At 37.2% G+C, this 13,887-nt stretch overlaps 2 protein-coding genes across 2 annotated transcripts in view; both read left to right on the forward strand.

The window, feature by feature from the left end:
- The window catches only part of LOC141538436 (uncharacterized), a 93,469-nt gene that overhangs the window by 50,702 nt on the left and 28,880 nt on the right, over positions 1 to 13,887 (forward strand).
- Positions 12,277 to 13,030, forward strand: LOC141524031 (uncharacterized). Its single transcript, XM_074237675.1, has 2 exons — positions 12,277 to 12,699; positions 12,774 to 13,030. The coding sequence occupies exons 1-2, from the start codon at positions 12,387 to 12,389 to the stop codon at positions 13,028 to 13,030; spliced, it is 570 nt and encodes a 189-aa protein (XP_074093776.1). The 5' UTR covers positions 12,277 to 12,386.

A 13,887-nucleotide genomic window follows, 5' to 3' on the forward strand; every position in this document is an offset into this window, starting at 1 on the left:
CTTTTAAATAATAATCGTTATTTCTTTCATTCTATAACCATTCGCCGTTTTTCCATACTAAACCGGCTTAGCACTTAGAATAATTTATAAATTGGAAATTTACCATAATTTGTTTCAAAATTAAATTACATTGATTTTCTTTCAATAAATTTCTAAACAATCAAAAAAAAAAATATAATCACAAATAATAATCATCGCAGACAAACTAATACTTTCTGATTAACTAATTATTAACTCATCTGAACTATTAAACATTAATTGTTTTGAACAAAACGATTTTAACTAAAAAAATATATTTCTGAATATTTATAATCAAAACTAAATTAAATAACTAAATATTTCCACACGTCTTTAGTGAATAATACTTTTCAATAGTAATAATAATTAAAATAATAATACTGCACTCGTAAACAACAACTTAAATCAAGCAAATGAATTATTTACAATGTTAAATAATAATTTAGCCAGAAAATACGCCCGTCGAAGTATCAGGCAAACATGAGTAATGAAGAGTAGGTAGCTGTCGTTGTTCCCCTCCTGGTCCCTTCTTCCGCGCCCTACTCCTCAGCTGTCCCGTACTAGCCATCGGCCCTCTCTCTCCGACTCAGTCCCTCTTCCCTACTCTAGACCCTTTTTCCGACATCTGGGTCACACGTTCCAGAAATCTCTTATCTCGAGGTATTTCCGTTACGAAATACCTCGGATAATCATTAATTGATTGAGATAATAATTTACTAAATTAAAAATAAATTTAAAATTTCCGAGAACGTAACAATTTGTTTTTTTTTATTTCATTTTTATTTTGATTTTTACATTTCTGTTTCTGAGAGTTTTTCAAAGAAGATGGAGGAGGGATAAGGTTTCACATTACATTCACGTTCATTAATCTTAATTAAAGTTTACGCTTGCCTTATAAATAAATATAGAAAAACGCCCTAACCGAGATTCGAACAGTAAACCTAACGCTCGCGAGGCTATAACCTAACCGCATCGCTATACGAACGTTGAAGAAACTTATTTGTTAGAAGTTTCATTAACCACATGTATTACTGGCTATCTTGACAGTGTTAGTTTTAGGGTTTAAAATTTACCATTTTACTTTGTAAATAGTGACGTTGCTTGTATATAAATTTTGTAACTGTATTTTATATTTCTTACATATAATGCGATCATTTTTAGGTACGAAATGATAAATATCGAAGTTAAAATTCTTAATTATTATACTTTAACATTTTTAACTGTCACATAGTGAATGTTACTGTTTGAAATAGTATTTTCTTCCATGTACAGAATAAATTGTAGCATTTAAATGATAAATATTATAAAGTGATTATTAAAATCATGATTTATTCACTCTGGAAATGCTCCATTATCAGCATATATTTACTCTGGAAATCCTTTGTTCCCAACTTGTACTCATTTTGATACCGCTCTGTTTTCAATATGTATTCACTATAGATTTACTATGGTTTCAATATGTAATAACTATGGATGCAATATGGTTTCAATATGTATTTACTCTGGAAACACTCTGGCTTCAGAATGTATTCACTATGGTTTCAACACATATCCACTATGGATACATGTTGGTTACCGAATGTATCCACTTTGGTTATATTCTGGATACATAATGAACAAATGCTAAAAACACACTCTGGAAACTCTCTGAAATCAGCATGGTTACAGAATAAAACCATTTTCACTATGTTTCCAGAGTGTTTCCAAAATGACTCTAAGGTCGTGAGGGTTTAACATAAAAATTTTTTGACGCAATGACGTAAAATTTCTCACCACATACAAATTTTTTTGTATTTATTGTGACAATTTTGCTTTTCTGTCCAATTGACCCCTAATCAACTAATAAACAAACTAAAAATTTAACAATAAACTACAATAATTATTAGGGCACCACCAAGTTTATTATCACGGTTCCTGGAACCGATCCAGAGCAGAGAAAACTTATCTTAGGGTAGAGAGAGTGGAGGAAGGTGCTGTTGAATAATAAAAATTTAATTAACAAAATATCGATATTTATTAACAATAAATAATAACAAATTAAGCGCTCACTCACGCACACTATAATCGCTTAAGACTAGCCTAACGAACGGCTCATCGAAACTACGTAATTACTCTGTGCAAAAACTGCAGTGCAACAAAGATCATCTAGCGTAATTAACGGCTAACCAGAACCAACTTAACACTATTAACACTCTATATCACACATTATCCATATAAATCTTCACATACATAACCCACACTTGTAAAGACGTTATTTTTTCTAATTTAAAATTGATAATAATTAAATTGATTAAAAGTATTTAATTAAAATATCCAGTCATTAGTTTTAATTAAACAATATTTCAAATTAACGCCCAATTTCCAGAATAACTCTAAGCTTAATATTCAATTTTCAATTCTGATTTCTGACTTCTAGATTAAAATTCTTAACTAATTTATTGCCGGGATCTTAATAATGCAACAATAAATATTTAATGACAAGAGGTCTTCGTATCTTGAATTAATAGATTAAAATATAGAGACAGAGGTCTTAATCATCTGCCGACATAGAATTTATTCTGTCTGGGATTTTACAAGATTAATTTTCAACGAATTAAGTTAATCTCAATAATAATTTTAATAATTGGATTCAGAAATTATTAATTAAAAAATTAACGACGAAAATTAATTATCTATAACCAAAATTTTTAGTGAGATTTCTCAACATAACATAACCGAAATTCCTGGACTTAGTCCTGGAATGTCCACGCTGATAATTATTAATTTTCAGTAACTATAGTAATTTTAATTTATCTAAAATTCCACGAACTTAAGTTCAGATTAATTAATTAATACGTAATCAAATATTTTGTAATACAAATTAATTCAATGAATAATTTGTAACAGGGTAAAATTACCCTAAATCGATGTCACCGGATATCGATAATTATTCGACATAGCACTGGCGCGTCTCGATCTTCGGGCCTGAGGGGAGAATAGGAGGGGGTAGTTTTAGGTTAAAATAAGTGAGCCGTGCAATGGAAAAGGGAGAAGTAGTGTGACCGCCAGACTGAGTGCCACGGAAATAAAGAAGGACCGATCCCCGAAGTAGTGACGAGACGAAGGAAGCCAACTACAACTAGGACTTCATCCTCAATAAGAGAGTTAGGTCATCATTTTATTCGTCAAGGTATTAATTATTACTCTGTGGGAAAGAAGTGGACCTCAGTTTATCCAATACCCAGTTACTTCTTCTATTTAATTACAATTGGATCGTTTAATCGACGATTATTTCAATAAATAATAGTTGAACATTTGCTAGTTTTGGATCGAGTGATTTTCCTGGGGGCTTATACCCGAGAATCACTCAATCGACCTTGCGGGAAAAATTTAACAACTAAAAATTTATCAATTAAATAGTTAACATCCGAAGAATTCGTTAAATTTATTATTATAATTTTTATAATAATTAACTTAAGTAAAATTGATTAATTTTTGTTACTTGAAAATAATCGACAAACTTTTATTCGTGGAATTTTGGTCGAGCGTCAGCACATTTTTGTGTCGCAGTAAATTCCAATACCCAAGGTCAAATACAACTAAGCTAGCAAATGTTCTAGCAAATAAAATTGAATGCTTCTACTTACGTCGATTCTTTTATAATTCATAAAACCATTGGAAAATTCTCGGATATTTTGTTAAGAATTATTTATTGAAAATATTGAATATCATGAAATTATTTTATTACGTGTGAATTAATTGATTTTCGGATTCAGTCCGTGAATTAGTTAAATTAATTTTTATTCCAAATTAATAATTATCGACGTTGGCATTAAGTCCAAGAAATTTGATTATTCTGAGTAGAAAAGGTCACAGGAAAATTTAGTTAGAATTAATTAATTAAACTTGTATTAATAATTTTGAACGTGATTGTAAAAGTTATATTGTGATTGATTTAATTATCAAAAGTTAATCCAAGGTATTAAGACCTTTTGTTTTAAATAGTTATTGTTATATTGTTAAGACCATGACTATAAGTTACTGAGAAATTTTGATCCATCTAATATTTTAATAGAATTAAAATTAGCAATCGGAATTTGAGAATTGTAATAGTTAGTTCAAGGTTATTTAGAAACTGATTGTTAATTTGGAATTATAGTTTCACCAATTACTAATGATTGACTAATTAAATTAAAATATTTAACTAAAATTAATTACAGTCAATTTTGTTAAACTAAAATTTATAAAATAAAAATCAAATAGAGTCAATTCAGTAGTGTTAGTGTGAGACAAGTGTGGGTTATGTGTGAGTTGCAGAGTATCTAGGTCTACGTTTCGTCACTGGGCTGTTGTTCTGTAGCAAAGTGTGAATAAGCTGCAGGAGTATCTAGGTCTACATTTCGTCACTGGGCTGTTACTCCTGTGAGCCGAGTCAACGACCCCTGCATACGATTCGTCTCTATGCGGGTGATTATAGGTTTAGTTAAACGGGTAGATGCCGAAAGGTGCCCGTCACGTGTAGACTCCGAAAGGGGCACGTGTTAGAAATCGACGGGTAGACGCCGAAAGGGACTTATCGAGAATAAGTTAGAAATCGACGGGTAGACGGGGAAAGGGAAAGGGGCTCGTCGAGAATAAGAATATTGTTAAGTGTGGTTAGTGTGTGAGTGATTGAATTCTGTTAACTTGTTTTAAGTCGCGATATTGTTAAAAGTTGTTATTGTTAATAAATATTGTTCAATCTTGTTAATTAATTATTTATTATTCAGCAGCACCTTCCTCCACTCTCTCTACCCTAAGAATACGATTTCTCAGCTCTGGACCGGTTCCAGGAACCGTGATTAAAAATCCTGGTGGCGCCCTAATAATTATATTGTTTGTTAGTTTTGTTCGTTTATTTATAAAAATTGATTAGGGGTCAACCTGAGCAGGTAAAACTGTTACAAATTCCTAATTTAATTTTCGACAAAAATTCCAAGTAAAATTTCCATTCACAAAAATCGACATACTCAATTTCGACACTAGAACATTCGTTAGTTTGGTTGTTTTGGCCTTGGGTATATCGGATTTACTGCAACGTAAAACTCTACTGACGCTCGATCAAAAATCCGTGATCAAACACTTGTCGTTTTTTTTTTCTCAAGCATAAAAATTGATCATTCGTTTTACCTAATTAATTGATTATAAAATTGATACAATTAATAAAACAATTTCAAATGTTAAATAAATTAAATTGATTAAATTTTCTCACTATGAATGTTAAAAATGATTCTTGACCTCAAGGTCGACTGACCCGAGAAAATATATTTATATGTAATTATGTATATTTATATATATATTGGTTATATATGATTACATATGAAAATGGTCAAATATAAGCATATGTAACTATATATAATTATATATAACTACATATAATTATTAGAGTAGATTAGATTAGATTTGTGATTTGTCCGGGCACTCAGCAATGAAGCCATTGTACCCGGGCCCTTTGATGGGCTGTCACACTCTTCCTTAAGGTTTTATATATAAGGTTGGCACCCTGCTTGGCTAGTTGATTTGCCATCTCGTTGCCATGGATTCTACAGTGACTTGGGACCCATACGAGCTTGACATGGTTTGTTGCCGCCAGCTGTTCTAGAGCCTCAATGCATTCATAAGTCAGATATATGTGTGTCTATTCCTGTAATTATGTTGAATGATATGTTCAACACTGGAATTTATAGCATATATCTCTGCCTGTAGTATGGATGCCGTAGGCCCTAGTCTCATTGAGAGTTCTGTTCTAGGTCCATTGCTCCATACGCCTATTCTTGTACCTGCTTTTGAGCTGGATCCGTCTGTATACCAGACTAATCCTGTAGGTACCAGTAGTTCTTCCTCATTATCTAGCCATTCCTGCCTTGTCGGCGATATTGCCTAATAGAGTTTCCTGAAGTGGTATCTGACCGGGCATCGGTCTCCTCCAAGAGTTAGAGTCTCCTTGAAATCCTCCACCTCCAGGATCCCTGCATGCCTGTATGATGCCTTTCTCCAGAGACCTTCAAATTGCAGTCTGAACGCCGTTTTGATCGCCGCTGATTCTGCGTATAGATTCGGGGGCCTTACATTTAGTAATGCTCCCAATGCTATGGTAGGTGTCGTTTTCATCGACTCGTTATACCCAGCATGGCTATTCCGTAGACATAGACCTTATTCAGCGCCTTGGTGTTTGTGACCCGCTTTAGTGCCGGCCACCAAACCACCGAGGCATGTATCTGTGGGACTAGAATGGCTTCGTATATCCACTTCACCATTCTAGGTTTCAGACCCCACGTGTTTCCGAACATTCTCCTGCAAGCCTAAAAGGCGGCAGTGGCCTATTGTGCTTGACTGGAGATGTGCGATTTCCAGCTCAGTTTCTGATCTAAGGTAACACCTAAGTAGCGTATCTCCTCAGTGAATCTGAGCTGTTCATTAAAAAGGAATGGTGCCTTAACAACGAATTTCCTTTTCTTTGTAAATAGTACTAGTCCTCTCTTGCCAGGGTTTACCTTTAAAGACCTGACCATGCACCATTCTTGGATGTGATCGAGAGCGCGCTGCATCCTCGACCTCCATTCTTCCGGATTAAAGCCTTTGACGAGAATTGCCACATCGTCGGCGTAGCCAACGGCGTGTATCTTCTTGTCATTTAGCTCTTTCAGAAGATTGTTGACTACCAGTAGCCACATTAGAGGTGATGAGACTCCGCCCTGTGGGCAGCCTCTCCTCACCCGTGCCTCAACGTTATTGCTAAGTTCGATGCTAACCGTCCTGAGCCTGAGCATATTGTGGATCCACCTTGTAATTGAGTCTTCTATTTCTAAGTCCTCTACGGCGGTCCGTATCGATTCGAATAGGGTATTGTCAAAGGCCCCTTCGATATCGATGAATACACCCAGTACGGCTTGTTTCTTTCTTATGAAAGGCTCCTTTTACGTATTCAACACATATTTACATAACACATAACACATTCAACGGACTTGCCCGCCTGGTATGCATGTTGAGAGTGGTGTAGTGGTTTATGTACCAGTGCTCCATCTCTTATGTACCTGTCAATCAGTTTTTCTAGTGTTTTCAGTAGAAATGATGAGAGGCTTATGGGTCTGAAGGATTTTGCTTCGTCAGTAGGTGCTTCAGCAGGATCTCTAAAAGGTGAGCAACCATTTCTTCGTACGACTCAGTCTCCCTTCCATCTGGAAGTGTCAGACCATTGAGTGTCATTTTTGGCCCTAAAGTGAACACTGCGGAGGCGAGCAACCACAGATTATTTATCTGTTTCCTCGCAGAAATGCTTCCAGGCGTTTAGCTTTGAAATCTTAATGTTTCTTTTGTACTCTTTCTGTGCCTCCTTATAGTTGGCCCATTCGGAAGTACCATTAGTCTTCATAGCTTTATTCAGTAGTCTCCTAGATATTGAGCGCAGTTTGCTGAGCTCTTTGTTCCACCAGGATACTCTCTTTTTATTGTTTGTCTTCTTCGGAAGACAGGTAGCCTCGTAGAACCTTAAGATTGAATCCTATAGGTCTCTGGTTGCCAGTTCTATGCTCTCCTCGGTCCACAGTTTTCTGCCCTTCTTGCTAAGCCTGCTTCCTAGTTCCGCTCTATAGCGGTCCCAGTCTGCACGCTTTGGATCCCTGCATGACCTTCTTTCCCTTTTCGGAGTGTCTCCCAAGATAGGGAACGTTATTTGATGGTGGTCTGAGAGGGTGTCCTCTTTACTGACCCGCCATCCTGATATTGATTGGACAATCCTTCGGGAGCCCAATGTTATGTCGATTACTTCTTGTCTTCGTGAAGTAACGAATGTTTGTCTGGGTCCTCTGTTAAGAATCTATAGATCAGTGCTGGATAGGTGCTCTAAAAGAGTTGAACCCTTATCGTTGATGTTTGAACTGCCCCATACCACATGGTGCGCGTTAGCGTCGCAGCCTATGATAAGAGGTAAGTTCTTTTCTTGGCAATGCTGAATTAGCATTTTGACCTCCTTTGTGGGTACCTCGTCCGAATCGTAGGGAAAGTACGCTGAGGCTACAATGAGCCTGGTCCTGACCCCTTGGATCTCGATCGTGGTTAACGCTACCGCAAGATCTCCGGTGCATAATTTGTTGATTCTGAGTGCCTCGAGTCTTCATTCTATGAAGATACAGGTTCTCGGACTCAACTCGGATTAACACTGGATAAGCTATCTGTGCCTTGTGTTTTTCCCCATGATCTGCCCCCTGTTAATCCAGGCTTCTTGTATCAGGAATACATCTGTTTGCAGCATTACTTGGTCTCCGCTAAGCAATGCAGAGGCCGCTTTGCAATGCTGCAAGTTGATTTGCGCGAAGCAGGTTCGCATCTCAGTTATTTTCACTGAGCTGCTTCCTCCTGTTTCCTGCGCGTATACGGGGAGGGTTTGGTTGGGATGGGATTGGGGATTGGGATCTAGGGTTAGGGAGCAGATCTTGAGAGGATCAGGCCTTTGAGCCATTATCTGTCTCGACCCGGGTAGAGTCCTCTGCCTTTTGGGTTGAGGACTCCTTGGGTGGAGGGTTGACCCTGAATTGAGGAATGGTCGTTTGCAGACCTTCTTCAAGGCCATCCCCTCCTTTTGGACCCTATCAAAGTCCGTTGGTCTCCCGGCCCTGTCTCGGGGAGTTTCTCCGAAAGAGGAGCTCCTCACGAGATTAAGCCTGGGAGGCTTGATGATGGGGCTTTCCAGTGGAGTGGAAGGAGGAGCACTCGTCGTTTCTTCAGTCCTCTCCTTGGAGAGTTCTTCGGTTACGACAGTCGTCTCCTCCTCATCGATCTTCATTGGTCTGTCTTCAGTCCCAACTTCCTTCTGTGGTGTCCTCTCTTTATGGGGGGTCCCACCTTCAGGTACCTTGTCCTGGGATGTAGAAGAGGTTTTCGCTTTTGCTTGAGTGTCGTCAAAACGAACTCTACCCAGCCCGAAATGAGGCGCAAGCCCCATTTTGGTCAGGGTCTCCAGCGACCTCTCGCTTACCCTGAGACAACAGTTGAGGTTTTTGTCCACGACCCGTCTATCCCAAATCCTCCACATCTCTGCGGAGGGTCCGGGATTTTGGCGGGACAGTCGCCTCAAGATGATTTCATTGCTCTCCCCTGCAAAGTTGGGGAAAACAGCTGTCATCTTTTTGAGCCTAGGCAGCTTGTCTCTCTCGGCAACGATGAGAGATGCGCCGTTCCAAGGCTTAAGAGTAGGAACCGTAGTTCTTAGCCACTCTTTTGCTCTTTCGTCAGAGCATGACACCCAGGAGACTCCCCACTCCCAGCTGTTCTCCTCAAAACACGGGAGTGTCTGTTCCGAAGGAGCAGCGTCCAAAGCCGCAAGGAGCGCCCGAGTTAGCAATTCTCTTTCTGCTTGTTTTAGGCTTACCTCAGGATAGTTAGCCGGTACGATAACCAGCCTTCTATTTGCGGTGACCGCCGCGCTGAAGCTTTTTGGAGAAGGTCGATCTTGTCGGCCCTTCTGCACCGTCTTCATTGCCTCCGGAGGAGTGGTCTCTACACTCCTAGGCCTTTTCTGGCTTTTGGAGCAAGGTTTCTCACTCCTGCCGGATGGTTTGTTCCCGTTCGAGGAAGTTCCAGGATTAGGTTGTTTTTCGGTTGACTCTCGGGATTTATTCCTTTGAGCTTTCCTCCTTGCCGCCCCGCTCTTCTTCCTCCTCGTCACGGTTGTGAAGGGTTCAGAGTCCCTGTATTTCGGCAGGTTCTCCGTCCCCGACATAGGGTTCCCGATTGGAGCATCGGTAGTACTAGGTATCGTTTGAGTCAGATCCACGGTCCCGCTTCCTCCGCGTTTTTATTATTTATTTTGGTCACATTCATATTGTTCCCACGAGTAAGCAGGCAAAGGGTTGGTCCGCCTTGCCAGATTCCTGCCTGACGAGGTAAGGCACTTATACAGTGGGATGTGCCAGGTATCCCACTGGCATCGTTAGCGACACATCTCCCATGTGTCATGCAGCCACTCGGCACTATGGCTCACATCTTTGGCTTAGGGAGTTGGTCCACGGCAGGGCCTTGGTTCGCTTGGGCTAGGTTTTACTTCAGCCGGCTCCCTTATAGCTCCTGCAAACCGGGTACCGAACCGGGCCGCTTGTTGTCCCCCTTTAGTCAGAGATCACTAAAGGTCACTACAATTCTATAAATCCCCGCTTCGCTGGGCATTTATAGAATTGTATTTTTCGATCTAAACTTAAAATTTGATTAGAGTATTGTTTTGACTTTCACAAATTCGAAATTTCATCGAATTAGCATATACCTTTTATCCATGTAATTATTCCAGCTAATATTCATTGTAACTTTTAATGTGCAATCACTATAATGTTTGCGTGGCCTTTTTTTCAAAAATGAATAATAATTGACACGAAGAAAAAAATTTGAAATGAGAATTTGGAGTCTATAGGAGCTATAGCTTGGAAATTAAAAATTTTTGATGTTAGCACCCACCTTCGCAAACCCCTGTGAGATGAGCTATCGTAAAATTTTCCCATGGACTTCTTCTACATCTCTTACAGAAGATTCCTACCAAATTTGAGTCGATAGGAGCTATAGTTTAAAAACGGGAATTTTTTATTATTAACGCTCCTACAATCCTCTTTGGGGTAGAATATCGTAAAATTCGTTCATAAATTATTTTTTCATCATTTATAGAAAATTCCTACAAAATTTGTAGTCTGTAGGAGGTATAGCTTGGAAATTAAAAATTTTGATTGTTAATACCCACCCCCGCAACCCTCTGTGAGGTGAGATATCGTAAAATTTGTTTATAGATTATATTTCTACATCTCTTACAAAAGATTCCTACCAAAATTGGAGTTGATAGGAGCTACAGTTTAAAAACTGGAGTTTTTCATTGTTAACACCCCCGCGAACCCCTTTGGGGGTGGAATTTCTTAAAATCTGTTCTTAGCTACAGGGCAAAAGTATAATACCTACCAAATTTCAAGTTTCTAGGTCCGATGGTTCCCGAGATATCGTGATGAGTCAATCTATCTATAGAACAGCTCCTATATATATCACACACAATTTACCATTTTATATTTAATCATTTAAATCAGCATAATCATTTAACAATATCAACATTAATATTTATGTTATATTTATCTGTTTTATGATATAATGGAGTTCATCCTTCATGATCATTTCAATACATATTAGCTATTTCAGTTATTAATGATTTAGCTATTCTTTCTTAAAAAAAGTATGATTATGAATTCCTACTGTCCCAACAATCAATTGATGAAAATCCATGTATTTGCCTAACATTGTGTAGAATAATACTGTTGAATAATAATTGTATAGAATATTGATATTTAGTAACTTTCTACTTTTATTCTAAACATTCCTCTGAATTTAGTTTACAACCAAATTTATTATTACAATTTATTCATTTTAACAGTTGTTTTAGCAACGGTAACCGTTGCAACTATGACCATGGCAACGGTAACCATAACAACGGTAACCATGGCAACGGTATCCATATCGACGGTAACCATGGCAACGGTAACCATTGGAACGGTTGATTAGTGTGGGTGTTTGCGGGGTGGGGAGTGAGTTCTATAATTGATGGGTGCCACTTGATGGGTTTCTTAGATTGGCGAATCAAAATGACATTTTCTAAAAAAAAAAAAAAGAGAGAGAGATATAGGGAAGGGGGAAGAAGTCACGGGAGGGGTGGGGAAGAATGAGAGGGAGGGGAGGGAGTAGCATCCGTGATGGTAGACGAAAAATTCATTATAGCTAGGAATTGCGTAAAATCCGTTCTTAGTGAGCGTCTACATCACGAATGGAGTAAGTATGCTAAATTTCAAGTCAATCGGGCGAATAGTTTCGGAGATCTCGTGATGAGTGAGTGAGTGGTATTTCGCTTATATATGGGGTATTCCATGCCAAATCGACCACTTTTGACCCCGACCTTTTTCGATTTGGCCGAAAGTTTTCCATCCTTTTCTACCCTATAAAAAACGGTTCTCAGAATTTTTTTGAATTTTTTTACCTAACTCCAAAAAAGTTATGAATTTTTCAAAAAAATGGCTTTTTTATTTTCAAATAGCCATAACTTTTTCAAAACTAAACATTTAGGTACCTTTTTTTTTTTTTAATTTTTGTTTTTAGATGTACTTTCCGATAAAAAATATTAAAAAATTTTTGTAAGTCAATACATATGGAATTTTTCAGTTTTTTGACAAAAATCAATGATTTTTCGAAGTTCGTTTTGAGATTTTCATTTTGAGATCTAAAACATAACCTATAAATCTTTTGTGCAATTTAGTGTTTTATAAAAGATTGTCATTACATTTGTTGTATAAATAAATAATTTCTCTAGTTTATAAGCGCTTTTTTAATTTGTCTTTATGGCGTCAAAAAAGGTATTTGATCGGTGTTGTAATCCTTTTGAGTTGGAATCTCATTTTAAAAAAATTGGTTTACGTCCGGCGACTGATATTATGAAAGTAACGTTAGGATTAGATGATAATTATTTATTATGCAGTTCATGTCGAAAAAAAGCTTCAGAGTTAGTGAAGCAACAAACAAATGCTTGTAATGATCCTAGTGCTGATGTAAGTGACCGTGAAGACAACTATAGTGACAATAATGACAACAATGATCAGGCTGATAATGATAGTAATACAACTGCCATGGATCTCCCATTATCCTTATCATTCCGTAAGTTTTTTTAATTATTTATACGTTACTTGAATACATTTCTAGTAGCTATATGTTTCACTATTATTTTTAAGGTTCCATGTCATTTGATAGCGAACCCAAAGCATCACAATCAAGCTCAGGATCCCAAGTTAGCGCTGCAACTCAATTACCCGTAATAAACCATGCATTAGAATTGTTAAATCAATCACCGATTCCATCGGAGAAATTGAATGATAATCAATTTTTGAACAATAAAATAAATCGGGTATCCGACAGCTTGAAAAAGTTTTGCTTTCTTCTTCAGATGAAGAATCGATTGATGACGATGGTGAAAATTTTCGCTCTCTAATTAAAATGTTGTATGATAAATTCAACGATAAAGAAACTGATAAGTCTTTGAAAATACAAATTTTAACATTATTACCTGTAAAATGGAGTGAGAGACGTATTTGTGAAACTATGAATACATCAAGACATTTGTCAAGAGTAGCAAAAATTTGGTTGAAGAAACGGGTTTACTTTCTACACCTGAATCGAAATTAGGTATGGGTAGCGTAAAATCGATGTTTTAAATACACTTGAAAACTAAATTACTCAACATTTTTGTATAGGGAGGACAATTACTGATCAGGTAAAATTAAAAGTTGAAAATTTTTACAACGATGATGAGTATAGTGCTCAAATGCCCGGTATGAAAGACTATGTATCAATTCGAAGTGATGATGGTAATCGGATACACGTCCAAAAAGACTTATCCTGTCTAACTTAAAAGAATTATACCAATGTTTCTGTGAAATAAATCCTACTGAGAGAATTGGATTTTCAAAATTCGCTTCGTTGCGACCAAAACATTGTGTGTTAGCAGGGGCAAGTGGAACACACACCATCTGCGTGTGTACGATTCATCAAAACGTGAAGTTAATGATGCTTGGTAATTATCAAATTAATTAATAATTATAAATGCGTGAATTTTAAGTTTACTAAATTACTGTTATTTTAGGTGCAAATATTTATTCTTTGACAAGGAACACAGAAAAGCCCATTAAACACTACAGCGATTACTTGAGCATGATTATATGTGAAAATCCATCTTTTCAGTGTTATTTAGGTGGATTTAAAAACTGTCCTGGGGACGATGAGTTGAGTAAAATTTTACTAAAATGTTTGAGGACCGGGAAATCGAGAATATTACATATAAATATTGGA

This window comes from Cotesia typhae, unplaced genomic scaffold (genome assembly GCF_013202065.1).
Source record: "Cotesia typhae breed Kobodo isofemale line unplaced genomic scaffold, CoteBio_Ctyphae contig_22, whole genome shotgun sequence".
Classification (NCBI taxonomy): Eukaryota; Metazoa; Arthropoda; class Insecta; order Hymenoptera; family Braconidae; genus Cotesia; species Cotesia typhae.

What these genes read in the sequence shown, in the direction of transcription:
- LOC141524031 (XM_074237675.1), top strand. Translation starts at nt 12,387, where the DNA reads ATGGCGTCAAAAAAGGTATTTGATCGGTGTTGTAATCCTTTTGAGTTG. An exon ending in CCCATTATCCTTATCATTCC is followed by an intron (nt 12,700 to 12,773) that starts GTAAGTTTTTTT and finishes ATTATTTTTAAG; the next exon opens with GTTCCATGTCATTTGATAGC.